This window comes from Ornithorhynchus anatinus, chromosome 21, assembly GCF_004115215.2.
Source record: "Ornithorhynchus anatinus isolate Pmale09 chromosome 21, mOrnAna1.pri.v4, whole genome shotgun sequence".
NCBI classification, from domain to species: Eukaryota; Metazoa; Chordata; class Mammalia; order Monotremata; family Ornithorhynchidae; genus Ornithorhynchus; species Ornithorhynchus anatinus.
The window spans coordinates 23,300,072-23,323,877 of record NC_041748.1 but is presented as its reverse complement, the minus strand read 5'-3'; the positions used below and the strand labels follow the sequence as shown (position 1 = coordinate 23,323,877).

General features: G+C 60.2%; 1 protein-coding gene across 6 annotated transcripts; it reads left to right on the top strand.

Annotated features, from left to right (window-relative positions):
* Positions 1–350: 350 nt before the first annotated feature.
* Positions 351–23,806, top strand: YDJC (YdjC chitooligosaccharide deacetylase homolog). Of its 6 annotated transcripts, XM_029049055.2 has the most exons (8): positions 351–546; positions 1,264–1,386; positions 15,848–15,966; positions 17,206–17,388; positions 18,318–18,477; positions 18,579–18,678; positions 20,872–21,049; positions 23,228–23,806. In XM_029049055.2, the coding sequence occupies exons 4-8, from the start codon at positions 17,225–17,227 to the stop codon at positions 23,532–23,534; spliced, it is 909 nt and encodes a 302-aa protein (XP_028904888.1). In that variant the 5' UTR covers positions 351–546; positions 1,264–1,386; positions 15,848–15,966; positions 17,206–17,224; the 3' UTR covers positions 23,535–23,806. The 6 variants fall into 6 exon arrangements, with proteins under 6 accessions (XP_028904888.1, XP_028904889.1, XP_028904892.1 ...); XM_029049056.2 differs by lacking the exon at positions 15,848–15,966; XM_029049059.2 differs by lacking the exons at positions 1,264–1,386; positions 15,848–15,966.

Here is a 23,806-nt window from a genome sequence, read left to right as displayed (position 1 = left end):
CGGCAGCCAATGGGGAGCGAGCGGCCGCCCTTCCGGCCCTCCCATTGGACCGCTTTGATTCTAAGCCGTTCCCCCCCCCTCGGCCCCGCGGGAGGGGGCGGGGCCAGGGAAGCCGGCGACACGACGGAGACGCCGATTGGCTCCCGCGCGGCGGCGCTGACCAATGAGGAGCCGGCAGAAAAAAAAAAAACCAGCGCATCGCTCCGCGCCTGCGCAGCCACCGCGACGCTCCGCGCCTGCGCAGCCACCGCGTCGCTCCGCGCCTGCGCAGCCACCGCGACGCTCCGCGCCTGCGCAGCCACCGCGCCTGGACCCTCTTTTTTTTTTTTAAAGGGGCCCTCCTTTTTTTTTTTTTAAGAGGGGTATTTCTTTAAGCGCTTACTAAGTGCCGGGGAACGTACTGAGCGCTGGGACGCAGGCGAGCCAATCGGGTTGCAGCGGCCTCGCCTCCCATTTTCCAGAGGAGGGCACCGAGGCCCGGAGAAGGGAAGGGACTGGGACGAGGTCACCCGGCAGACAAGCGGCCGAGCTGGAATTAGAACCCAGGTAATAAATAATAAGGGGGGGGGAGGGGGCTCTGAAGCGTTTAGTTGGGTGCCAGACGCTGTCCTAAGCGCTGAGGCAGTTAGGAGATCATCAGTTGGGCCAGGGGCCCTGTCCCATAGGGAGCTCACCCTCTTAATCCCCATTTGACAGATGTGGTAACGCACAGAGAAGTTAAATAATAATAATGTTGGTATTTGTTAAGCGCTTACTACGTGCTGAGCGCTGGGGGAGACACAGGGGAATCAGGTTGTCCCACCTGGGGCTCCCAGGCTTCATCCCCATTTGACAGATGAGGGAACTGAGGCCCAGAGAGGTGAAGTGACTTGCCCACAGCCCCACAGCGGACAAGTAATAACGTTGGTGTTTGCTGAGCGCTTACTCTGTGCAGAGCGCTGTTCTAAGCGCTGGGGGAGACACGGGGGAATCAGGTGGTCCCCCGTGGGGCTCCCAGTCTTCATCCCCATTTGACAGATGAGGGAACTGAGGCCCAGAGAAGTGAAGTGACTCGCCCACAGTCCCACAGCTAAGTGGCAGAGCTGGGATTCGAACTCCTGACCGCCGACCTCCAAAGCCCGTGCTCAACGATAACAATAATGTTAAGCGCTTACCCTGTGCAGACGGCAAATGACTTGCCCAAGGTCACACAGCAGAGAGGTGGCGGAGGGGAGACTGGAACCCAGGACCCTTTGACTCCCAGGCCCTTGTGGTATCCATTAGGCCACACAGGTTACCTGGGACCCCGCTCCAGCCGGGCGAGCCGCTGGAAGGAAACCCACACGACGGTCCCGTCCCCGCCGCCCCCATCCCGGATAACCTCCTTGGCTCCCGCCGTCATCGCAGGTAGGACGGGGGCTTTGTCGGATTAAGCTCTCCCTAGCGTTCAGCACAGTACTCTGCTTGTGAGCACCCGATAAACGTCCCCCACACCGGCCCTGCTTCGTGCAAGCCGGGAGACTGGTGATTCGCGCGGTTGGGTGGGGCGGATTGGACGTGTCTGTGATCCCCAGGATCCGTTCGGTCGTCCTTGGTAAGCGCTTCGTGTCGGCAATGCACTGTACTGAGCGCTTGGGAGAGCACCATACTAAACGCCCGACATTCCCTGCCCACGGCAAGCTCGACCGTCCCGAGATGTGGGTGGGGCGAGAGGGGCTACAAGTCTCTCCTGCTGTAGTGTCCCAAGCATTCAGTATAGTGTTCTGCGCATAGTAAGCGCTCAATAATAAATATAATCGATTGATTGGTGGGTCTCTATCTGGGCAGCAAGGTGGAGTCCCTGGAGGAGGGGGCTTCTCTCCAGCCCGCGCCTGACGGCCACCATAGACCGTCCGGGGTCCTGACACCGTCCCTTTTCTCATCCCGTGTCCCACCCGATGAACTCGCATTTATCCCAGCGCTTAGCACGGTGCGGCTGTCGTACCCTCCCCAGCGCTCAGTACGGTGCTCTGCACGGAAAGGGCTCAATAAATACGATCGAATGCATGAAGTAATGGCTGAAAAGATCCCACCGTAATACTCACGGGACACCCCTACTGACAACCAGGGTATCTGTTAAGCGTTGACTACGTGCCAGGCGCTGTTCTAAGCGCTGGGGTGGATACAAGGTCATCGGGTTGTCCCTCGAGCGGCTCGGCCTTTAGCCCTGTTTTACATTTGGGGAGACTGAGGCGCAGATTAGCGGCTTGCCCCGGGTCCCCCGGCAGGGCGGCGGCCGAGCCGGGATTAGAACCCACATCCTGGATCCCAAGGCCGGGCTCTTGCAGCGTGGCTCGGTGGAAAGAGCCCGGCCTTAGGAGTCGGAGGTGGTGGGTTCTAATCCCCGCTCCGTCAGCTGGGCCACTCTGGGCCGGTCACTTCGCTTCTCGGTGCCTCAGTTCCCTCATCTGTCAAATGGGGATGAAGACTGTGAGCCTCCGGTGGGGCAGCCTCATTATCCTGCATCTACCCCTGCGTTTAGAACAGCGTTTAGCCCAAAGGAGTAGGCACTTAATAATAATAATAATAATAATAATAATGTTGGTATTTGTTAAGCGCTTACTATGTGCTGAGCACTGTTCTAAGCGCTGGGGGAGATACAGGGGAATCAGGGTGTCCCACGTGAGGCTCACAGTTAAATCCCCATTTTCCAGATGAGGTAACTGAGGCCCAGTGAAGTGACTCGCCCACAGTCCCACAGCTGACAAGTGGCAGAGCCGGGATTCAAACCCATGACCCTCTGACTCCCAAGCTCAGGCTCTTGCCACTGAGCCACGCTGCTTCTCTATAATAATGGTGGCATTTGTTAAGCGCTTACTATGTGCCGAGCACTGTTCTGAGCGCTGGGGGGGGGATACAAGGTGATCAGGATGTCCCACGTGGGGCTCCCAGTTTTCAGCTCCGTTTTCCAGATGAGGTCACTGAGGCCCAGAGAAGTGACCTGCCCACAGTCACGCAGCTGACAAGCGTCAGCTGGAAAAAGCCCGGGTTTGGGAGTCAGAGGTCATGGGTTCCAATCCCCACTCGGCCACTTTTCATTCAATAGCATTTATTGAGCGCTATGTGCACAGCACTGTACTAAGCGCTTGGAGTGTACAAATCGTCAACAGAGAGAGACAATCTCTGCCTTTGACAGGCTTACAGTCTAATCGGGGGGAGACAGACAAAAACTATAACAATAAATAGAATCAAGGGGTTGGACATCTCATTAAAACAGTGTGACCGTGGGCAAGTCACTGCACCTCTCTGCGCCTCAGTTCCCTCATCTGTTAAACGGGGATGAAGACTGGGAGCCTCGCGGGGGCCAACCTGACCCCGTATCTGGGGTCATGGGTTCGAATTCCCCCACCGCCGCTTGTCAGCTGGGTGACTGTGGGCAAGTCACTTCACTTCTCTGGGCCTCAGTTACCTCCTCTGGGGATGAAGACTGGGAGCCTCACATGGGCCAACCTGATGACCCTGAATCTCCCCCAGCGCTTACAACAGTGCTCTGCACATAGTAAGCGCTTAACAAATCCTAACATTATTATTATTATTATTAAAATGGGGTTTAACAGTGAGCCTCCCGTGGGCCGACCTGATGACCCCCTGTATCTCCCCCAGCGCTTAGAACAGTGCTCTGCACATAGGAAGCGCTTCACCAATCCCAACATGATTATTAAAATGGGGATTAAGTGCCAGCCTCCCGTGGGACAACCCGATAACGCTGTTATCTCCCCCAGTGCTTAGAACAGTGCTCTGCACATAGTAAGCGCTTAACAAATCCTAACATTATTATAATTAGTATTAAAATGGGGATTAACCGTGAGCCTCCCGTGGGACAACCCGATGACCCCGTGTCTCCCCCAGCGCTTAGATCAGTGCTCTGCACATAGTAAGCGCTTAACCAATCCCAACATGATTATTAAAATGGGGATTAAGTGCCAGCCTCCGGTGGGCCAACCCGATGACCCCGTGTCTCCCCCAGCGTTTAGACCAGTGCTCTGCACGTAATAAGCGCTTAACCGATACCAACATTATTACCATCAGAAGCCACGACGTCTAACGCCCAAGCCTGGGCTCTTTCCACCGAGATTATTGCCATCGCCCTCGCCCGTCCGTCTCCCCCGATTAGACCGTAAGCCCGTCAAACGGCAGGGACCGTCTCTGTTGCCGACTTGTTCACTCCAAGCGCTTAGTACAGTGCTCTGCAAGCGCTCAATAAATACTATTGAATGGAGGGAGGCCGTCCAGCCCTCGCCCGGGCCCAGCGTTTTGCAGAGGACGGCTGCAGGCCAACGAGGGTGGCTTTATTAGGGGGAGGGGGGCGGCTGGCTCTCGGGGGACCCGGGCCCCTCCGACGGGGCTTCGAGGACCGGCTGGTCCTGCACGTGCTCCTGCTCGTGCTCCTGCACGTGCTCCTGCTCCTGCACGTGCTCCTGCTCGTGCTCCTGCTCGTGCTCCTGCTCCTGCTCGTGCAGCAGGTCCTGGTCGGTGCAGACGGGAGCCGGCGGCTCCCGCTCCTTCTCCTCCAGCGTCCGCAGGAGCGAGGCCCAGTCGACGCGGGACGAGAGGCGGATGCGGGAGCCCCGCAGGCGCTTGAAGCCGAGGAGCAGGTCGAGCAGCAGCTCGGTGACGGGGAAGGAGAGGAAGCCCAGCCGCCGCGCCAGCGCCCGCTCGTACCGGTACTTGGAGGCCAGCAGGGAGGCGGCGCGCTCCGCCAACAGGCCCAGCCGGCCCGCCCTCTGCGCCTGCGCCGCCGGGCCCAGCCGGCCCGCCCACTGCGCCTGCGCCTGCCAGGCCGCCGGGGGCTGGCAGGGCGGCGTCGCCGGCGGCCCCTGCGCCTGCGCCGGCGGCCCCTGCGCCTGCGCCGTCGGCCCCTGCGCCGTCGGCCCCGCCCACTGCGCCTGCGCCGCGGTCTGCGGCGTGATGGACGGGAGCCGCCGGAAGGGCGAGGCCTGCGGGCCCGGTGAGGGCGGGGACAAGAAGGACAAGCACGTGCGCAGGTGTTAAGCGCCGAAACGGCACTGTGCTGAGCGCCGGGGGGGGGGGGGGGCGGGCGGGCGATGCGGGCTCATCAGGTCGTCGTCCCTGAGCCTCACAGGCTGAGGGCAAGCAACCGTGGCTCGGGGGAGAGAGCCCGCGCTTGGGAGTCCCAGGTCACGGGTTCGAATCCCCACCCTGCCCCCTTGGCCGCTGGGTGACTGTGGGCAAGTCCCTTCGCTGCCCTGGGCCTCAGGTCCCTCAGCTGCAAAATGGGGATTGAAACTGGGAGCCCCACGGGGGCCCACCCGATAACGCCCGTACCTCCCCCAGCGCGGCGCAGTGGAAAGAGCCCGGGCTTTGGGGTCAGGGCTCATGAGTTCGAATCCCGGCTCTGCCGCTTGTCGGCTGGGTGACTGTGGGCGAGTCACTTAGCTTCTCTGTGCCTCAGTTCCCTCATCTGTAAAATGGGGATTAAGACTGTGAGCCCCGCGTGGGACAACCTGATTCCCCTGGGTTTACCCCAGCGCTTAGAACAGCGCTCTGCACCAGAGTAAGCGCTTAACAAATACCAACATTATTAATAGTGCTCTGCACATAGTAGGCGCTTAAATACCAACATCCTTCAAGTCCCCATTTTACAGACGAGGGAACTGAGGCCCAGGGAAGCCAAGTGACTTGCCCACAGTCCCACTGCTGACAAGTGGCGGAGCCGGGATTCAAATCCGTGACCTCCGACCGACTCCCAAGCCCGGGCTCTTTCCACTGAGCCGCGCTGCTTCTCTGTAATGTTGGTATCTGTTAAGCGCTTACTAGGTGCAGAGCACTGTTCTAAGCGCTGGGGGAGATACGGGGTCATCAGGTTGTCCCACGTGAGGCTCACAGTCTGAATCCCCATTTGACAGATGAGGTCACTGGGGCACAGAGAAGTGAAGTGACTCGCCCACAGCCACACAGCTGACAAGTGGCAGAGCGGAGATTCGAATCCACGACCTCTGACTCTCAAGTCCGGGCTCTTTCCACTGAGCCATGCCGATGGACATAATACTAAGAATAAAAAGCAGGACAATAATAATCATTATGGCATTTGTTAATAATAATAATAATGATGGCATCTGTGAAGCGCTGACTGATGTACCAAGCACTGTTCTGAGCGCTGGGGAGGATCCAAGTAATAATAATAATAATGGTGGTATTTGGTAAGCGCATACTATGCGCAGAGCACTGTTCTAAGCACTCGGGAGGATCCAAGTAGTAATAATAATAATAATGGTGATGTTTGTTAAGCGCTTACTATGTGCCAAGCACTGTTCTAAACACTGGGGGGATACAAGGTCATCAGGTTGTCCCACGTGAGGCTCACAGTTTTTATCCCCATTTTAATAATAATAATAATAATAATAATAATGATGGCATTTGTTAAGCGCTATGTGCCAAGCACTGTTCTAAGCACTGGGCGGGGGGGGGGGGATACAAAGTGATCAGGTGGTCCCATGTGGGGCTCACAGTTTTAATCCCATTTTACAGATGAGGGAACTGAGGCCCTGAGAAGTGAAGTGACTTGCCCCAAGTCACCCAGCTGGCGAGCGGTGGAGCCGGGATTAGAACCCAAGACCTCTGACTCGCAAGCCCGGGCTCTTTCCACTGAGCCACGCTGCTTCTCTAAGGTCATCCAAGGTCATCAGGTTGCCCCCCCCACATGGGGCTCCCAGTCTTCATCCCCATTTTACGGATGAGGGAACAGAGGCCCAGAGAAGTGAAGTGGCCTGCCCCAAGTCACACGGCCGACAAGCGGCGGAGGCGGGCTTCGAACCCATGACCTCTGACGGCCCCAGCCCGGGCTCCTTCCACTGAGCCACGCTGTTGAGCGCTTCCTAGGTGCCGGGCACCGTTCTCAGCGCCGGGGTAGATACGCGGTCACGGGGTCCGACACGGTCCCCGTCCCCGCCGAGGGGCTGACCGTCTTTATCCCCATTTTCCAGATGAGGGAACTGAGGCCCAGAGAAGGGAAGCGACTTGCCCGAGGTCACAGGGCGGCCAAGGGGCGGGTCTGGGATCAGAACCCCCGACTTCAGGAGAAGCGGCACGGCCTCGTCCTGGGCTCGTCGCTTGTCCGCCGTGCGACCTCGGGCAAGTCACTTTGGAGTGACTTTGGGCTTTGGAGTCAGAGGTCATGAGTTCGAATCCCAGCTCCGCCACTTGTCAGCTGTGTGACTGTGGGCGAGTCACTTAACTTCTCTGTGCCTCGGTTACCTCGTCTGTAAAATGGGGATTAGGACCGTGAGCCCCACGTGGGACAACCTGATTCCCCTGGGTCTACCCCAGCGCTTAGAACGGTGCTCTGCACATAGTAAGCGCTTAACAAACACCAACATTATTATTAAGTCACTTCCCGTCTCTGGGCCTCAGTTCCCTCATCTGGAAAATGGGGATTGAGACTGTGAGCCCCACATGGGACAACCTGATGACCTTCTATCTCCCCCAGCGCTTACAACAGTGCTCGGCGCCTAGTGAAGGGCTTAAAAATAGCATTATTATGCTTCTTCTTATGACTTTCCAACTCCCAGGCCTGTGCTCTACCCCCTAGGCCGTGCTGCTCCTCGTAGGAATTGTGGTGTTTGTTCATTCGTTCATTCAGTCGTATTTACTGAGCGCTTACCACGTGCAGAGCACCGTACTGAGCGCTTGGAATGGACGATTGGGCAACCGAGAGAGACCATCCCCGCCCAGTGACGGGCTGACAGTCTGTGTTAAGCCCTTGCTAAGTGTCAGACTCTGTTCCAAGCGCAGGGGTAGACAGGAGATAAAAGGGCTGGACTCAGTCCCTGCCCCGCCTCGGGTTCGCATTCTTAAGCCCCATTTCACAGATGAGGGAACTGAGGCCCGGAGAAGCGAAGTGACCTGCCCAAGGTCACACGGCAGGCCGGTGACGGAGTCAGGATCCTGACTGCTTCCGTTCTGCCGCCTGTCTCCCCCTTTTAGACCGTGAGCCCGTTGTCGGGCGGGGATCGCCTCTATCCGATGCCGAGTTGCACGTTCCAAGCGGTCGCTACGGTGCTCGGCACACAGCTAGCGCTCAATAAATCCGACCGGATGAACGAACCAACCAACTCCGGTCCTTCCGACTCCCAGGCCCGAGCTCTGTCCGTTAGGCCACGCTGCTTCTCTGGTCAGGGCCGGGGAGAGTAAGTGCGTCGTGGGCAGGGAACGGGTCCGCGGACGGTTGGACCGTTCTCTCCCAAGCGCTGGGAAGAGCGCTCAGCACACGGCGAGGGCTCCGTCGATACGACCGAATGAACCAAGGAGTCCCGGGCGCCTCCGCTCCCCTGTGGCCCGGGCCCGGGTCAGGGCACCCGCCCCACCCACCCCGAGTACCCCGAGGACCGGGAACGAGGGCCGGAGCCCGGAAGGGGCCGCGCGGGGGCACCGCGGCCCGAGGGTTTCCCGCCCCCCGAGACCGGTACCTGTCTCCAGGACTCTCTCCTGACTGCGGGCCTCGGTCTGGGCGGCTCGCTGTGGACGGTGCCTTCGGGCACAGGGGCGGCGGGCTCCCCCGGCGCTTTCGGGTCCCGAGGCTTTCCCGGCGGCCTTGCCCTGGGGGGCGGGTACCCCCAGGGGTTGCCGCAGCGCTTGGCCCTGGCGCCCAAGGCCTTGGCCTTCCGACCCGGCCAGGCGGACCGGTCGGGGGCCGGGGGTCGCTGCGGAGACGGGGCTTCCTCCGGGGCCGGGGGCGCCCGCGGGGCGGGCGGCGGGGACTCGGTGGCCGCCGGGGCCCCAGCCGGGTGCCCGTCCCTCCGGGCGGCCTCGAGCAGGTCCAGGGCGGCCCGGCTGGCCACGCTCCGCAGAGCGGGAAACAGCTGCTTCTCGGCCAGGAAGTCCAGGGCGCGGAACACCTTCTGGGAGGAGCAGGGGGGGGACCTCAGGGGTCCCGCCGCTTCTGCCTCTGCCTCCGCCTCGGCCTCCGCCTCCTCCTCCTCCTCCTCCTCCTCCTCCAGCTGCTTCGAGAAGGCGGACAGCAACGCCGCCAGGAAGGGGTGGCCGTCCGGGGACGGCGCCTCCAGGTTATCGCTCTCGGCGCCTCCGGGATCCTCCTCTGCGGGGTCCGGGCCTTCCTGCGGGGCACGGGAGACGGGGGTGGGACTCCAGCACCCAAAACCTCGTCCCGCTTTGAGAAGCGGGACCTCCCCTCCCTCCTCTCCTATTCCAGCCGGGCCCGCGCCCTTCTCTCCTCTCGTGCCAACCTAGTCGCTGTCCCTCGTTCTCGTCTGTCTCGCCGCCGACTGCCCGCCCTCGTCCCTCCCCACGTCCGACAGACGATGACTCTCCCCCTCTTCAAAGCCTTATTGAAGGCCCACCTCCTCCAAGAGGCCTTCCCTGACCGAGCCCTCCTTTCCTCTTCTCCCACTCCCTTCTGTGCCTCCCTGACCTGCTCCCCTTATTCATCCCGCCGCCTCCCCGCCCCAGCTCTTGTGTATCTATCTCGAATTTATTCATTTATAGCCACCTCTGCCTCTCCCTCTAGACTGAAAGCTCGTCGTGGGCAGGGGTTGGGTCTGTTACATTGTTACGATCCCCAGCGCTTAGTACAGTGCCCTGCACACAGTAAGCGCTCCTCAAGACGGGAAGCAGCATGGCCGAGTGGATAGAGCCCGGGCCCGGGAGTCAGGAGGTACTGGGTTCTAATCCCGGCTCCGCCACTTGTCTGCTGTGTGACTTTGGGCAAATCACTTCACCTCTCCGGGCCTCAGGTGACCTGTGGGCCTCGAGGAGCCTCCACATGGGACAACCCGATCGCCTTGTATAATAATAATAATAATAATAATAATGATGGTGTTTGTTAAGTGCTCACTATGTGCCGAGCACTGTTCTAAGCGCTGGGGTAGATACAGGGTAATCAGGTTGACGAGAGGCTCACCGTCTTCATCCCCATTTTACAGCTGAGGGAACTGAGGCACCGAGAAACAAAGTGACTTGCCCAAAGTCACCCTGCTGACAGGTGGCGGGGCCGGGATTAGAACCCGCGACCCCTGACTCCCACACCCACGCGCTTTCCACTGAGCCCCGCTGCTTCCCTAATCTCCCCCAGAGCTGAGAACAGTGCTGGGCCCGTAGTAAGTGCTTACCAAGTACCATCATCGTCATCATTATTATTATTAACATCATTATTACTATTAATAAGAGTAGTCATGAAGAAGATGGCCTTTCCTGCACTTAGAACAGTACTTGGCCCATAGTAAGTGCTTACCAAGTACCGTCATTATTAACAAATATCATCATTATTACTAGTAATAATAGTAGTCATGAAGAAGACGGTCTCCCCCAGCGCTTAGAACAGTGCTTGGCCCCTAGTAAGCGCTTACCAAATACCGTCATCATCATTATTATTAACAAACACCATGATGATGATGATGATGATTAATAGTAGTCATGAAGAAGACGGTCTCCCCGCGCTGAGAACTGTGCTTGGCCCCGAGTAAGCGCTTACCAAGTACCATTATCATTATTATTAACAAATAACATCATTATTCCTATTAATAAGAGTAGTCATGAAGAAGATGGTCTTCCCCTGCGCTTAGAACAGTACTTGGCCCAAAGTAAGTGCTTACCAAGTACCATCGTCATTACTATTATTAACAAATATCATTATTTCTGTTAATAATAGTAGTCATGAATAAGATGGTCTCCCCCAGCGCTTAGAACAGTGCTTGGCCCCTAGTAAGCGCTTACCAAATACCATCATAATTATTATTATTAACACCATGATGATGATGATTAATAGTAGTCATGAAGAAGACGGTCTCCCCCCGCGCTGAGAACGGTGGTTGGCCCCGAGTAAGCGCTTACCAAATACCATCGTCATTATTATTATTATGATTATTAACAAATATCATCATTATTTCTATTAATAATAGTAGTCATGAATAAGATGGTCTCCCCCAGTGCTTAGAACAGTGCTTGGCCCCTAGTAAGCACTTACCAAATACCATCATCATCATTATTATTAACAAACACCACGATGACGATGATTAATAGTAGTCATGAGGAAGACGAGACGGTCTCCCCCCGCGCTCAGAACGGTGCTTGGCCCCGAGTAAGCGCTTACCAAGTACCATCATCATTATTAATATTAACAAATACCATCATCATCATCATGACGTTGATTAATAGCAGTCATGAGGAAGACGGTCTCCCCCTCCCCGCCGCGCTGAGATGGGTGCGTGGCCCCGAGTAAGCGCTTACCAAGTACCATCATCGTCACGATGAGGATGATGACCGCCAGTCACGACGGTCTCCCCTTATGCTTAGAACAGCGCTCGGCCCCTAGTAAGCGCTTACCAAGCACCACCATCGTAACAATAATGTGGGTATTTGTTAAGCGCTTACTACGTGCAGGGCACCGTTCTAAGCGCCGGGGGAGACACAGGGTCATCGGGTCGTCCCACGTGAGGCTCGCGGTTAATCCCCATTTTACGGATGAGGTAACGGAGGCCCGGAGAAGCGAAGCGACTCGCCCACGGTCCCGCAGCCGACGCGCGGCAGCGCCGGGCGTCGAACCCACGACCTCTGAGTCCAAAGCCCAGGCTCCTTCCACTGAGCCACGCCGCTTCCCTCATCATCAGCACGATGCTTACGATTAGGAACCGATACCATCCTTATCGTCACTAGGACGACGCCAGAGAGCGGCCACGAAGGAGAAGGCGGTGGGGACGGACCTGGCGGAGGAGGTGGGCGTCGAGGGTCCGTGCGGAGGGCCGCTCTCTCAGCGGCGGGAGGGGCGGGGGGCGGCCCGGGCCGCACGGGGCGGCCGTCCTCCGCCGGCCGGGCCGCCGTCCCGGGTGACCGACCGGCGGAGGGCCCGCCGGGGTCCTCCCCGTCCCCATCCCCGCCGCCAGCCTCCCCGCCGCCCGGTCCAGGACGGCCTGCAGCCGGTCCAGCAGGTCCCGCTCCGCCAGGAAGTCGAGGAAGTCGGAGAAGGGCTCGACCCTCGGCCCGCGCCGCCCGCTCCTGCCGTCGGGTCCGCCGTCGGGCCCGCCGTCGGTCCGCTCCGGCCCGGCCAACGGGGGCTCCGCTGACCGCTCCGGTCCCGCCGCTCGCCCTACCTGAAACTGAGCCGGACCCGCCGGGGGTCGGGGGAGACACAGGGGATGGGGTCAAAGGGCAGGGGTCACCCCAGAATTGGGGCCCGGGAGGGGCGAGGGGCAGGGAGGATGTCCGAATCGGGGGGTCGAAGGGCAGGGGTCACCCCAGAATTAGGCGGGAGAGGTCGGGGGGCGGGGACGACGCCCGAATCGGGGGGTCGAGGGGCAGGGGTCACCCCAGAATTGAGGCCCGGGGAGGGCAAGGGGCGGGGACGATGCCCGAACTGGGGAGTCGAGGGGCGGGGGTCACCCGAGAATCAGGTGGGAGAGGTCAAGGCAAGGATGACCCCCGAATCGGGGGACTGAGGGGCGAGGATGACCCCTGTCAAGGGGCAGGGTTGAACCTAAATTGGGCGGGGGGCGGCGGGGTGTCGAAGGGCAGGGATGATGCCCAAAATCCGGGATGGAGGGGCGGGGAAGACCCCCTGTCGAGGGGCAGGGTTGAAGCCCAAATTGGGCGGGGGGACATCGAAAGGTAGGGATGACGTCCGAATTAGGGGGTGGAGGGGCGAGAATGACGCCCTGGCAAGGGGCAGGGTTGAAGCCTCAATAGGGCGGGGGGGTCGAAGGTCAGGGATGACGCCCGAATTGGGGGGCGGGGAGCAGAGATGACGCCCGGCTCGGGGGGCGGGGACCAGAGATGACGCCCCAACTGGGGGGCGGGGACCAGGGATGACGCCCCAACTGGGGAGGGGGGGGGGGGTCGAGGGGCAGGGATCACGTCCAAATCTGGGGGGCGGGAAGGTGCTAAGGCTGCTCCGGTGGCGGGGTGGGGGGAAAAGGGCGTGAGCTGGGGGCAGGTTGAGCCTTTTCGGGGGGCCCGAAGGCCTCCCCCACGACCCCCCACCCCAACCTGATGTGCCCATATAATAGTGATGTTGGTATTAAGCGCTTACTACGTGCCGAGCACTGTCCTAAGCGCTGGGGTATAATCAGGTGGTCCCCCACGAGGCTCCCAGTCTTCATCCCCATTTTCCAGATGAGGGAACCGGGGCCCAGAGAAGCGACTCGCCCCCCGGTCACCCAGCTGCCAAGTGGCAGAGCCGGGATTCGAACCCGTGACCTCTGACTCCCAAGCCCGGGCTCGTTCCACTGAGCTTCTCCATCCCCCCGCCCACCCACCCCCCCCAGCGCTCAGTACAGTGATCGGCACCCAGCCAAGCGCTTAATAAACCCCACTGTTATTATTATTACCCCGGAGAGCCGGCCGGCCTCATCGTCCGCCAGGTAGCCGGAGTGGCGACGGCGGCCCATCGCCATGGTGGGGGCCGAAGGGCCGGGGGGCCGCCGCCCCCTCCCCAATTTCTCCAATTCCCTCCTTCCCCCTCGACCCCCCGGGCCCTCCCCGGGCGCGTCACAATTCCCGTTCCCCGCGGTGGGAATTCACATCCTTATCATCGACGTCCTCCTGATCCCATTGGTCCCGGGGGTCCCTGGGGGGGGGGTCCCGGGGGGGGTCCGGCGTCTCCTGGGTGACCATTGTGGGTCGGTCCCAGGGGGGCGTCCAGCATTCCAGCCTTTTGGAATCCCGTCCTGCCTCCGTGGGGTTGGGATCCATCGGTCCTTCATCCGGTAGCACTTATTGAGCGCTCACTGTGTGCAGAGCACGGGGCTAAGCGCTTGGAATGGACGATTCGGCAACAGATCGAGGCCATCCCTGCCCAACGACGGGCTCGCCGTCCAAACGGGGAAGACGGACAGCAGAGCGAAACGGAATAAAACGAGACACCGTCATCGGGATGAATGGGATAATGGAACTACGCACCTCATTAACAAAATTAATAGGGGGATCGATAATATGGGCAAAAAAGCACGGTGCTGAGGGGAAGGGGGAAGAGCAGAGGGCAGAAGGGGGGGATGGGAGGAGGAGCAGAGGGAAAGGGGGGCTCAGTCTGGGAAGGCCTCCTGGAGGAGGTGGACCCCTGGCCCACATCCCGCCTCTTCACCTCCACCAAACTGTCTTCCCCCCCTTCCAAGCCCTCCTGAGAGCTCACCTCCTCCAGGAGGCCTTCCCAGACTGAGCCCCCCCCTTCCCTCTGCTCCTCCTCCTTCCCTCCCTCCGCTCTTTCCCCCTCCCCTCCCCACAGCACTTGCGCCTATTCGTATCTATTATTGATTGCTCTAATCATTTTGTTAATGATGTGTATCGATCTAGGATTCTATTTATCGTGACGACATTGCCGCCGGTCTACCGGTTTTGTTCCGCTGCCCGTCCTCCCCCGTTTAGACCGCGAGCCCGTTGTCGGGCGGGGATTGTCTCTGGTGCCCAAGTGTACATTCCAAGCGCTTGGTACAGTGCTCTGCACGTAGTAAGCGCTCAATAAATACGACCGAACGCACGAATCCACCGAACGTAGTTATTGAGCGCTTACTACGTGCAGAGCGCTGTACTAAGCGCTTGGGAGAGGAGGGCCGGTGCGGCAGAATTAGCAGACATATTCTAGGCCCGTGACCAGCTCCCGGTTTACGGGGGGAGGCAGACTTTAAAATATTGGTTAAGTTGGTTACTATGGGCCAAGCGCCGTCATAGACCCCAGATCATCGGGTCCCTTGGGGGGTTCAGGGTTCGGCCTTCAAGACGTGGCTAAAGTCCACCGGCTCTTTCCTCTCCGTCCAAACTGTTACCGCGTTAATCTAATCGCTGACCCTCTCCCGCCTTGATTACCCTATCGGCCTTCTCGCCGACCTCCCTGCCTCCTGTCCCACTGCGGGCCGTACTTCGCTCTGTTGCCCGGATGATTTTTCTACAAAGAAAAGTTCAGCCCACCTTTCCCCGCTCCAAGAACCTCCAGAGGTGCCCACCCACCCCCGCATCAAAGAAACCTCCTCGCCCTCGGCTCTAAAGTGCTCAATCCCCTCGCCCCCTCCTAGCTCACCTCCCTACTCTCTTAATACCACCCTGCCCTCACACTTTGCTCCTCCACTGTCAACCATCTCGCTGTACCTCCATCTCTTCTATCTCGCCGCCGACCCCTGGCCTCTGGCCTGGAACGCCCTCCCTCCTCCAATCCCACAGACAATCATTCTCTCCCCTTGGGAGTCTTATCGAAGCAATCTCCTCCAAGAAGCCTTCCGCGACTAAGCCCTCTTTTCTTTTTCGTCAGCTCCCTTCTGCGTCACCCAGACTCGCCCCCTTTGTTCACCGCCCGTCCCCCAGCCCCGCGACACTCCTGTCCACATCTGTCATTTATTTCTATGAATGTCGGTCTCCCCCTCTAATAATAATAATACTAATGATGGCATTTGTTAAGCGCTCACTATGTGCCGAGCACTGTTTCTAAGCGCTGGAGTAGACACAGGGTAATCAGGTTGTCTCACGTGAGGCTAACAGTTAATCCCCATTTTCCAGATGAGGTAACTGAGGCCCAGAGAAGTGAAGTGACTCGCCCACGGTCACCCGGCTGACGAGTGGCAGAGCTGGGATTCGAACCCATGACCTCTGACTCCCAAGCCCGGGCTCTTTCCACTGGGGGGGGGGGGGGGGGGACAACTGTCTGTTAGATAGGAGGAGGGAGGGCGTTCCGGGCCAGAGGCGGGACGTCCCGACGAGACAGACGAGATGGAGGGACAGCGAGAAGGAGGAGCGAAGTGTGCGGGCTGGGTTGGACGACGGAGGCAGCAGGGTGAGGTCGGAGCGGGCAAGGTGACGGAGGGCTCTAAAGCCAAGAGGGCCGAGTTCCTGTTTGACGTGGAGGTGGATGGGCAACCGCTGGAGTTTTTTTGAGGAGTGGGGAAACACGGACTGAAGACTCCACGATCCGGGCAGCAGAGCGAAGTACGGCCTGGAGCCGGGAGAGCCAGGAGGCAGTGAAGTCGGCGAGGCGGCCGATGCTGTAATCAAAGCCGGGTAGGAGAAGCGACCGGATCGACGTAGGGGCAGCTCGGGCGGAGGGGAAAGAGCGGATTTCAGCGCCGCCGCCAAGATCGAACCGACGGGATCCGGCGATAAGGGAATATGGGAGTTGAATGAGAGAGATCGACGAGGATGGCGGCAGGAAGGAGGGTGGTGCCGGCGGCGGCGATGGGAAAGGCGGGGGGGAGGCCAGGGTTCGGGTGGGAAGGTGAGGAGCTCTCTTTTGGGCATGTTAAGAGGGAGATGATGGGAGGTCATCCAAGCGGAGATGCACTGACAGCAGGAGATGTGACACCGTAGAGACGGGGAGAGGTCAGGGCTGGGGACGGAGATTGGGGAATCATCCGTCCAGAGGTGGGAGTTGAAGCCGGGGGGGCGAGTGGGTTCTCCAAGGGAGCGGGTGGAGATGGAGAAGAGACGGGGACCCAGAACCGAGCCTTGAGGGACCCCCTACTATTAGGGGCTGGGAGGCAGAGGAGGAGCCCGCCCAAGAGCGTCGGTGAAGCCGAGGTTGGATAACCTTGTCACTTCACCGGGCCTCAGTGACCTCATCTGGAAAATGGGGACTAACCGTGAGCCTCACGTGGGACAACCTGACGACCCTGCAGCTACCCCGGCGCTTAGAAGAGTGCCCTGCACGTGGGAAGCGCTCAGCAGCGTGGCTCAGTGGCAAGAGCCCGGGCTTGGGAGTCAGAGGTCGTGGGTTCTAATCCCCACTCCGCCGCTTGTCTGCTGAGTGACCTTGGGCAAGTCACTTCACTGCTCTGGGCCTCAGTGACCTCATCTGTAAAAAGGGGGATTTAAAAAAAAAAAATGTGAGCCCCAGGTGGGACAATCTGATGACCCTGTTTCTCCACCAGTGCTTAGAACAGTGCTCTGCACATAGTAAGAGCTTAACAAATACCATAATTATTAAGATTAGCAAATACCAACAGTATTATTATTATTTCCGGGAGCGGGGGTGGCCCACAGCGTCCGAGGCAGCTGAGAGGACGAGGGGGATTTAGGATGTTGGATGTGGCAAGAAGGGGATCCCCGGTGACCGTTGAGAGGGCGGTTTTGGGGGAGAGAAGGGAGTGGAAGCCAGGTGGGAAGGGGTTGAATTAGAAGGGGGAGTGGCTCTTTCCTGGGCAAGACGTGGCCCGGGCTAGGGGCAGGGCCGGGGGCGGGTCCCCGGGCACCCCGAGTGACCTCCCTCCCGGCCGGCCACCCCGACCCGGCCTGTCCCCGCAGGACGGCGGTCGGCGTGGGGATGGAGGAGCCCCGCGTCAAGCTGGTGGTCACGGCCGACGACTTCGGCTACTGCCCGCGGCGGAACGGCGGCATCGTGGAGGCCTTCCTGGACGGGGCCGTCACCTCCGCCTCCCTGCTCGTCAACGGCAGCGCCGCCGTCGACGCCGCCCGCCTGGCCCAAAGGTGGAGACGACCCCGGTGACCTCTGACCCCCGGACGGGAGGCGCCGCTCACGGCCCCCCGGACCACCCCAGCCTGGGGGGGGGAGCGGGGCGCCGGGGGAAGGGGTGGGATGAGATGGGGGCAGTGGGAAGAGGGTGAGGTGAGGAGGGGGAAGTGGGAAGAGGGTGAGGTGAGGAGGGGGCAGTGGGAAGGGGCGGGATGAGGAAAGGGGGCAGTGGGAGGGGGTGGGATGAGATGAGGGGGCAGTGGGAAGAGGTGGGATGAGGAAGGAGGTCATTGGGAGGGGGCGGGATGAGGAAAGGGGCAGCGGAAGGGGGTGAGTTGAGATGAGGAGGGGGGCCGTGGGAGAGGGCGGGATGAGGAAAGGGGCAGCGGAAGGGGGTGAGTTGAGATGGAGGGGGCCGTGGGAGGGGGCGGGGTGAGGAAAGGGGAAGTGGGAGGGGGCGAGATGAGGAAAGGGGCCGTGGAAGGGGGTGAGTTGAGATGAGGGGGGGCAGTGGGAGGGGGTGAGTTGAGATGAGGAGGGGGCAGTGGGAGGGGGCGGGGTGAGGAAAGGGGCAGTCGAAGGGGGCGAGATGAGGAAAGGGGCAGTGGAAGGGGGCGAGTTGAGATGAGGAGGGGGCAGTGGGAGGGGGCGGGGTGAGGAAAGGGGCAGTGGAAGGGGGAGAGTTGAGGTACGGCGGGGGCAGTGGAAGGGGGGCGAGTTGAGATGAAGAGGGGGCGGTGGGAAGAGGCGGGATGAGGAAAGGGGCGGTGGAGGGGGGACGGGATGAGGACGGGGGAGGGATGAGGAGACGGGGGCAGTGGGAGGGAGCGGGATAGGAAAGGAGGAGGGGGAGGGGGCGGGAGGAAGAAGAGGAGGAGGGGTCCGGCCCCCCGGCGTGACGGGGGCCCCCCCTCCCCTCCCCTCCCGCCCCTCCTCCGGCCAGACACGGCATCCCGACGGGCCTCCACCTGAACCTGACGGAGGGGTCGTCGGTGAGCGGGGCGGTGGGGCCGGGGTCGTCGCTGCGGGCGGCCGGGGGCTTCCTGCCGGGAAAGCTGGGCCTCCGCCAGGCGCTGCAACGAGGACACCTGGACCTGGCCGAGGTAGGTGGGTGGGGGGAGGGGCCTTGGGAAGTGGGGGGGGAGGGGGGCGTCCATCACAGCCCCCCACCCACCCCCCACCCGGCGTCCGTCCCCCCCATCAGGTGAAGCTGGAGCTGGAGGCGCAGCTGGCCTTGTTCCGGGACCTGCTGGGCCGCGACCCGCTCCACGTGGACGGACACCAGCACGTCCACGTCCTGCCAGGTGGGCCACGGCCGCCCCCTCCCCCTGATCATGCTGGGATCCGTTAAGCGCTTACTACGTGCCGAGCGCCGTTCTGAGCGCTGGGGGAGATCCGGGGGGGGTCATCGGGTCGTCCCACGTGAGGGCTCCCGGTCTTCGTCCCAGAGAAGGGAAGGGACTTTAATAATAATGTTGGTATTTGTGAAGCGCTTACTATGTGCCGAGCGCTGGGGTAGACACGGGGGGATCTGGTTGTCCCACCTGGGGCTCCCGGGCTTCATCCCCATTTTACAGATGAGGGAACCGAGGCACCGAGGAGTGAAGTGACTTGCCCACGGTCACACGGCTGACGACTGGCAGAGCCGGGATTCGAACCCTAATCCCCCCTGCAGCTGGGCAGGTCTCGGCACCGGCCTCCTCCTTCCCCCAATAATAGGCGTTAACTGCTTAATGAGAATAATGATAACGATGATGGCCTTTGTGAAGCGCTGACTATAAAATACAAAATAAACGGTGGCGTTTGTTAAGGGCTTAAAATGATAATAATAATGCTGGTATCTGTTAAGCGCATACTATGTGCCGAGCACCGTTCTAAGCACCGGGGGAGACACAGGGGAATCAGGTCGTCCCACGTGGGGCTCACGGTCTTCATCCCCAATTTCCAGATGAGGGGACTGAGGCCCAGAGAAGTGAAGTGACTCGCCCAAAGTCACGCAGCTGACAGGTGGCCGAGCCGGGTTTCGAACCCATGAACTCTGACTCCAGAGCCCGTGCTCGTTCCACTGAGCCACGCTGCTTCTCTGTGCTTACTATGTGCCGAGCGCTGTTCTGAGCGCTGGGGGATACAAGGTGAGCGCTTCGTCCCACGTGGGGCTCACAGTTTTCATCCCCATTTTAATAATAATAATGACAGCATTTGTTAAGCGCTTACTATGTGCCGAGCGCTGTTCTAAGCGCTGGGGGAGATACAGGGTCATCAGGTTGTCCCACACGGGCTTCACAGTCTCAATCCCCATTTTAATAATAATAACCATGGCATTCGTTAAGCGCTTACTATGGGCCGAGCGCTGGGGGAATACAAGGTGAGCGCGTCGTCCCGCGTGGGGCTCACAGTTTTCATCAACAATTTAATAATAATAATAATGATGGCATTTGTTAAGCACTTACTATGGGCCGAGCGCTGTTCTGAGCGCTGGGGGATACAAGGTGAGCGCATCATCCCACGTGGGGCTCACGGTTTTCACCCCCATTTTCCAGATGAGGTAACTGAGGCCCAGAGAAGTGAAGGGACTTGCCCAAAGTCACACAGCTGGCAAGCGGCGGAGCCGGGATAAGAATCCACAGCCTCTGGCTCCAGAGCCCGGGCGCTTTCCACTGAGCCACGCTGCTTCTAGGTGCCGAGCGCTGTTCTAAGCGCTGGGGGGGACACGAGGTCATCAGGGGATCCCACGTGGGGCTCCCAGTCTTCATCCCCATTTGACAGATGAGGGAACTGAGGCTCAGAGAAGTGAAGTGACTCGCCCACAGTCACCCAGCTGACGAGGGGCGGAGCGGGGATTCGAACTCATGACCTCTGACTCCAAAGCCCGGGCTCTTTCCACTGAGCCACGCTGCTTCTCTAAATCTGTTAAGCGCCTACCGTATGCCAAGCCCTCTTCTAAGGCCCGGGGTAGGTACAGGCAAATGAAGAGAAGCAGCGTGGCTCAGTGGAAAGAGCACGGGCTTTGGAGTCAGGGGTCATGAGTTCGAATCCCAGCTCTGCCACTTGTCAGCTGTGTGACTGTGGGCAAGCCACTTCACTTCTCGCTGCCTCAGTTCCCTCATCTGTAAAATGGGGATTAAGACTGTGAGCCCCACGTGGGACAACTTGATTCCCCTATGTCTACCCCAGCGCTTAGAACGGTGCTCTGCACTTAGTAAGCGCTTAACAGATACCAACATTATTATTATTATTATTATTATTATTAAGTTGGACAAGGTCCCTGTCCCACGCGGGGCTCCCAATCGCCATCCCCGTTATACGGAGGAGGCGAACGAGGCCCGGGGAAGGGAAGCGACCGGCCCAAGGTCACCGGGCGGACGAGCGGCGGAACGGGGATCCGAACCCACGACCTCCGACTCCCAGGCCCGGGCTCTTGCCCCCAAGCCCCGGGTTCCATCCGTGAGGCCGCGCCGCTTCTCACGCCCTTCCCTCTGTCTCCTCCACGGCCCCAGGCGTGCGCCGGGTGTTCGCCCAGGTCCTGGAGAGCCACGGGATCCAGTTCACGCGGGTGCCCGCGGAGCCGGGCCTGGCGCGGTGCGACTGGCTGGAGCCGCCGCTGCTGGACTTCTACGAGGGCGTCGGGGCCGACGGCCGGGCCGCCGCGGGCGAGTTCGCCCAGCACGGAATCAGGTGAGCCGCCCGGCCTGGGCCCCCGCGGCTCCGACCCTGTTCCCCGGTTGGATTCCCGGATTTAGCTCCCGACCAGCTTGGCGCCGCGGGACCGGCTCGGGTAACAATAAACGTCGGTGTTTGTTAAGCGCTTACTATGTGCCGGGCACTGTTCTAAGCGCCGGGCTCATCAGGTTGTTCATTCGATAGTATTTATTGAGCGCTTACTCTGTGCAGAGCACTGTACTAAGCGCTTGGAATGGACAGGTCGGTAACAGAGACCCACGCGAGGCTCAGTCTTCACCCCCGTTTTCCCGAGGAGGTCACCGAGGCCCAGAGAAATGAAGTGACTCGCCCACAGTCACCCGGCTGACACGTGGCAGAGCCGGGATTCGAACCCATGACCTCTGACTCCCGAGCCCGGGCTCTTTCCACTGAGCCGCGCGGCTTCTCACCGCTCCCTACCATCCCTTCATTCGATAGTATTTATTGAGCGTTCACTGTGTGCAGAGGACTGTACCGAGCGCTCGGGAAGTACAATTCGGCAACAGATAGAGACAATAATAATAATAATAATAATATTGGTATTTAAGCGCTTACTACGTGCAGAGCACCGTTCCAAGCGCCGGGGGAGATACAGGGTCATCGGGTTGTCCCACGTGAGGCTCACCGTCTTCATCCCCATTTTCCAGATGAGGTCACTGAGGCCCAGAGGAGTGAACTGACTCGCCCACAGTCACACAGCACCCAAGTGGCAGAGCCGGGATGAGAACCCAGGTCCTCCTGGCTCCCGGGTCCGTGCTTTATCCGCCAGGCCACGCGGCCTCTCGCTTTTTTGGGATTTGTGAAGCACGTACGAAGGGTCAAACGCTGTTCTAAGCGCTGGGTTGGGGACGAGTCAAGTAGGTCGGGACGCAGTCCCTGTCCCACGTGGGGCTCCCAATCTCAATCCCCATTTTACGGAGGCGGCGACTGAGGCCCCGAGAAGTGAAGTGACCTACCCGAGGTCACGCAGCAGGCAGGTGGCGGAGCCGGGATTAGAATCCGGGACCTCTGACTCCCGGGTCCGGGTCCTTCCTGAGACGGTGGACTGGCCCCTGCCCGCTCCCCCAAGGTGGGGCCCGAGTGCGAGATCCCTCCCGTCCAAGCGCCGGCCTGCCGGGGCCCCCTTGGACTGCTTAACTGCCCCCCATCCCCACTTGAATTTTTTTTAATGCTATGTTTTAAGCGCTTACTATGTGTCAAGCCCAGTTCTCGATGCTGACCGGTAAGAAGCCTTCGCACCAGTTCGACTTCTCACTTAGGAGAGAAGCATCGTGGCCCAGCGGACAGGGCACGAGGAAGCGGTGGGTTCGAATCTCTGCTCTGCCCCTTGTCTGCTGGGTGACCTTGGCCGGGTCACCTCCCTTCTCCGGGCCTCAGTTTCCTCAACAGTAAAATGGGGGATTACGACTGCGCGCCCCGCCTGGGACGGGGACCGCGTCCGAACCCATCGGTTGCTATCCACCTCGGAGTTTAGTACAGTGCCTGGCAAGTGGGAAGGGCTTAACAAATCAGAGAAGCAGCGTGGCTCGGTGGAAAGAGCCCGGGCTTGGGAGGCAGAGGTCATGGGTTCGAATCCCCACTCCGCCACTTGTCCGCTGTGTGACATTGGGCCAGTCGGTTCACTTCTCTGGGCCTCAGTGACCTCATCTGTAAAATGGGGATTGAGACGGTGAGCCCCACGTGGGACAGGGACTGTCCCCCACCCAATGGGCCCTGTGCCCGCCCCAGCGCTTAGTACAGTGACTGGCATAGAGCTGGGAAGCAGCGTGGCTCAGTGGAAAGAGCCCGGGCTTGGGAGTCAGAGGTCATGCGTTCGAATCCGGCTGTGTGACTGTAGGCAAGTCACTTAACTAGTCTGTGCCTCAGTGACCTCATCTGTAAAATGGGGATGAGGACTGTGAGCCTCCCGTGGGACAACCTGAGGACCCTGTATCTCCCCCCGCGCTTAGAACAGTGCTTTGCATGTAGTAGCGCTTAACAAATGCCAACGTTATTATTATTATAGTTAAGCGCTTACCAAATACCATCATCGTCATCAACCAATACCAGAATTATCATCATCAGTAAGCGCTCAGTAAATACGACCAAGAAGTTAGGGGGGCGGGATGGGGGGTGGCGGGGTGCCCACGTCCTCCCTCCCCCGTGTCCCCGCAGGTGGCCGGACGCTTTCTTCGGGCTCAGCACCATGGGCAAACACATGTCCGTCGGCCGGCTGGGGGCCGCCCTGGAGCGGGCCGTGGGCAGCGTGCCGGACCGGGGGTCGTCGGGGGCCGTCACGGTGGAGCTGATGACGCACCCGGGCCATCCCAGCGTGCCGCCCGCCGGGGGCTGCGGCCAGGGGCCCGACCGGTTCTCCCAGTCCTGGGAGCGACTGCACGAGCTGCGGACCCTGCTGGCCCCGGAGCTGCGGGACCACTTCCGGGACACCGGCGTCCGGCTGTGCGCCTTTTCGGACCTCTGAGCTCCGGCCCCCCGGGGTCCCCCCCGCCCCCCGCCATCTCTTGCCCCAGGGACGAGGGCTTCTCCGGCGCCCACCCGTGCCACCCCGCGGCCCCGCTCCGGGGATGGCGAACCGTGCCGGACGCAGCCGGGAGGCACGCTCGAGTCCGGGGGGACGCCCGGCCCCGCTGCCCTCAGGGAAGGGGGAGGGAAGAGGCCGCCTGGGGCTCCCTTCGCGGCCCCCCCCCCCCGGAAATAAAGCCACTCTCACTCCCTCCAGAGGGTTTCTATCGA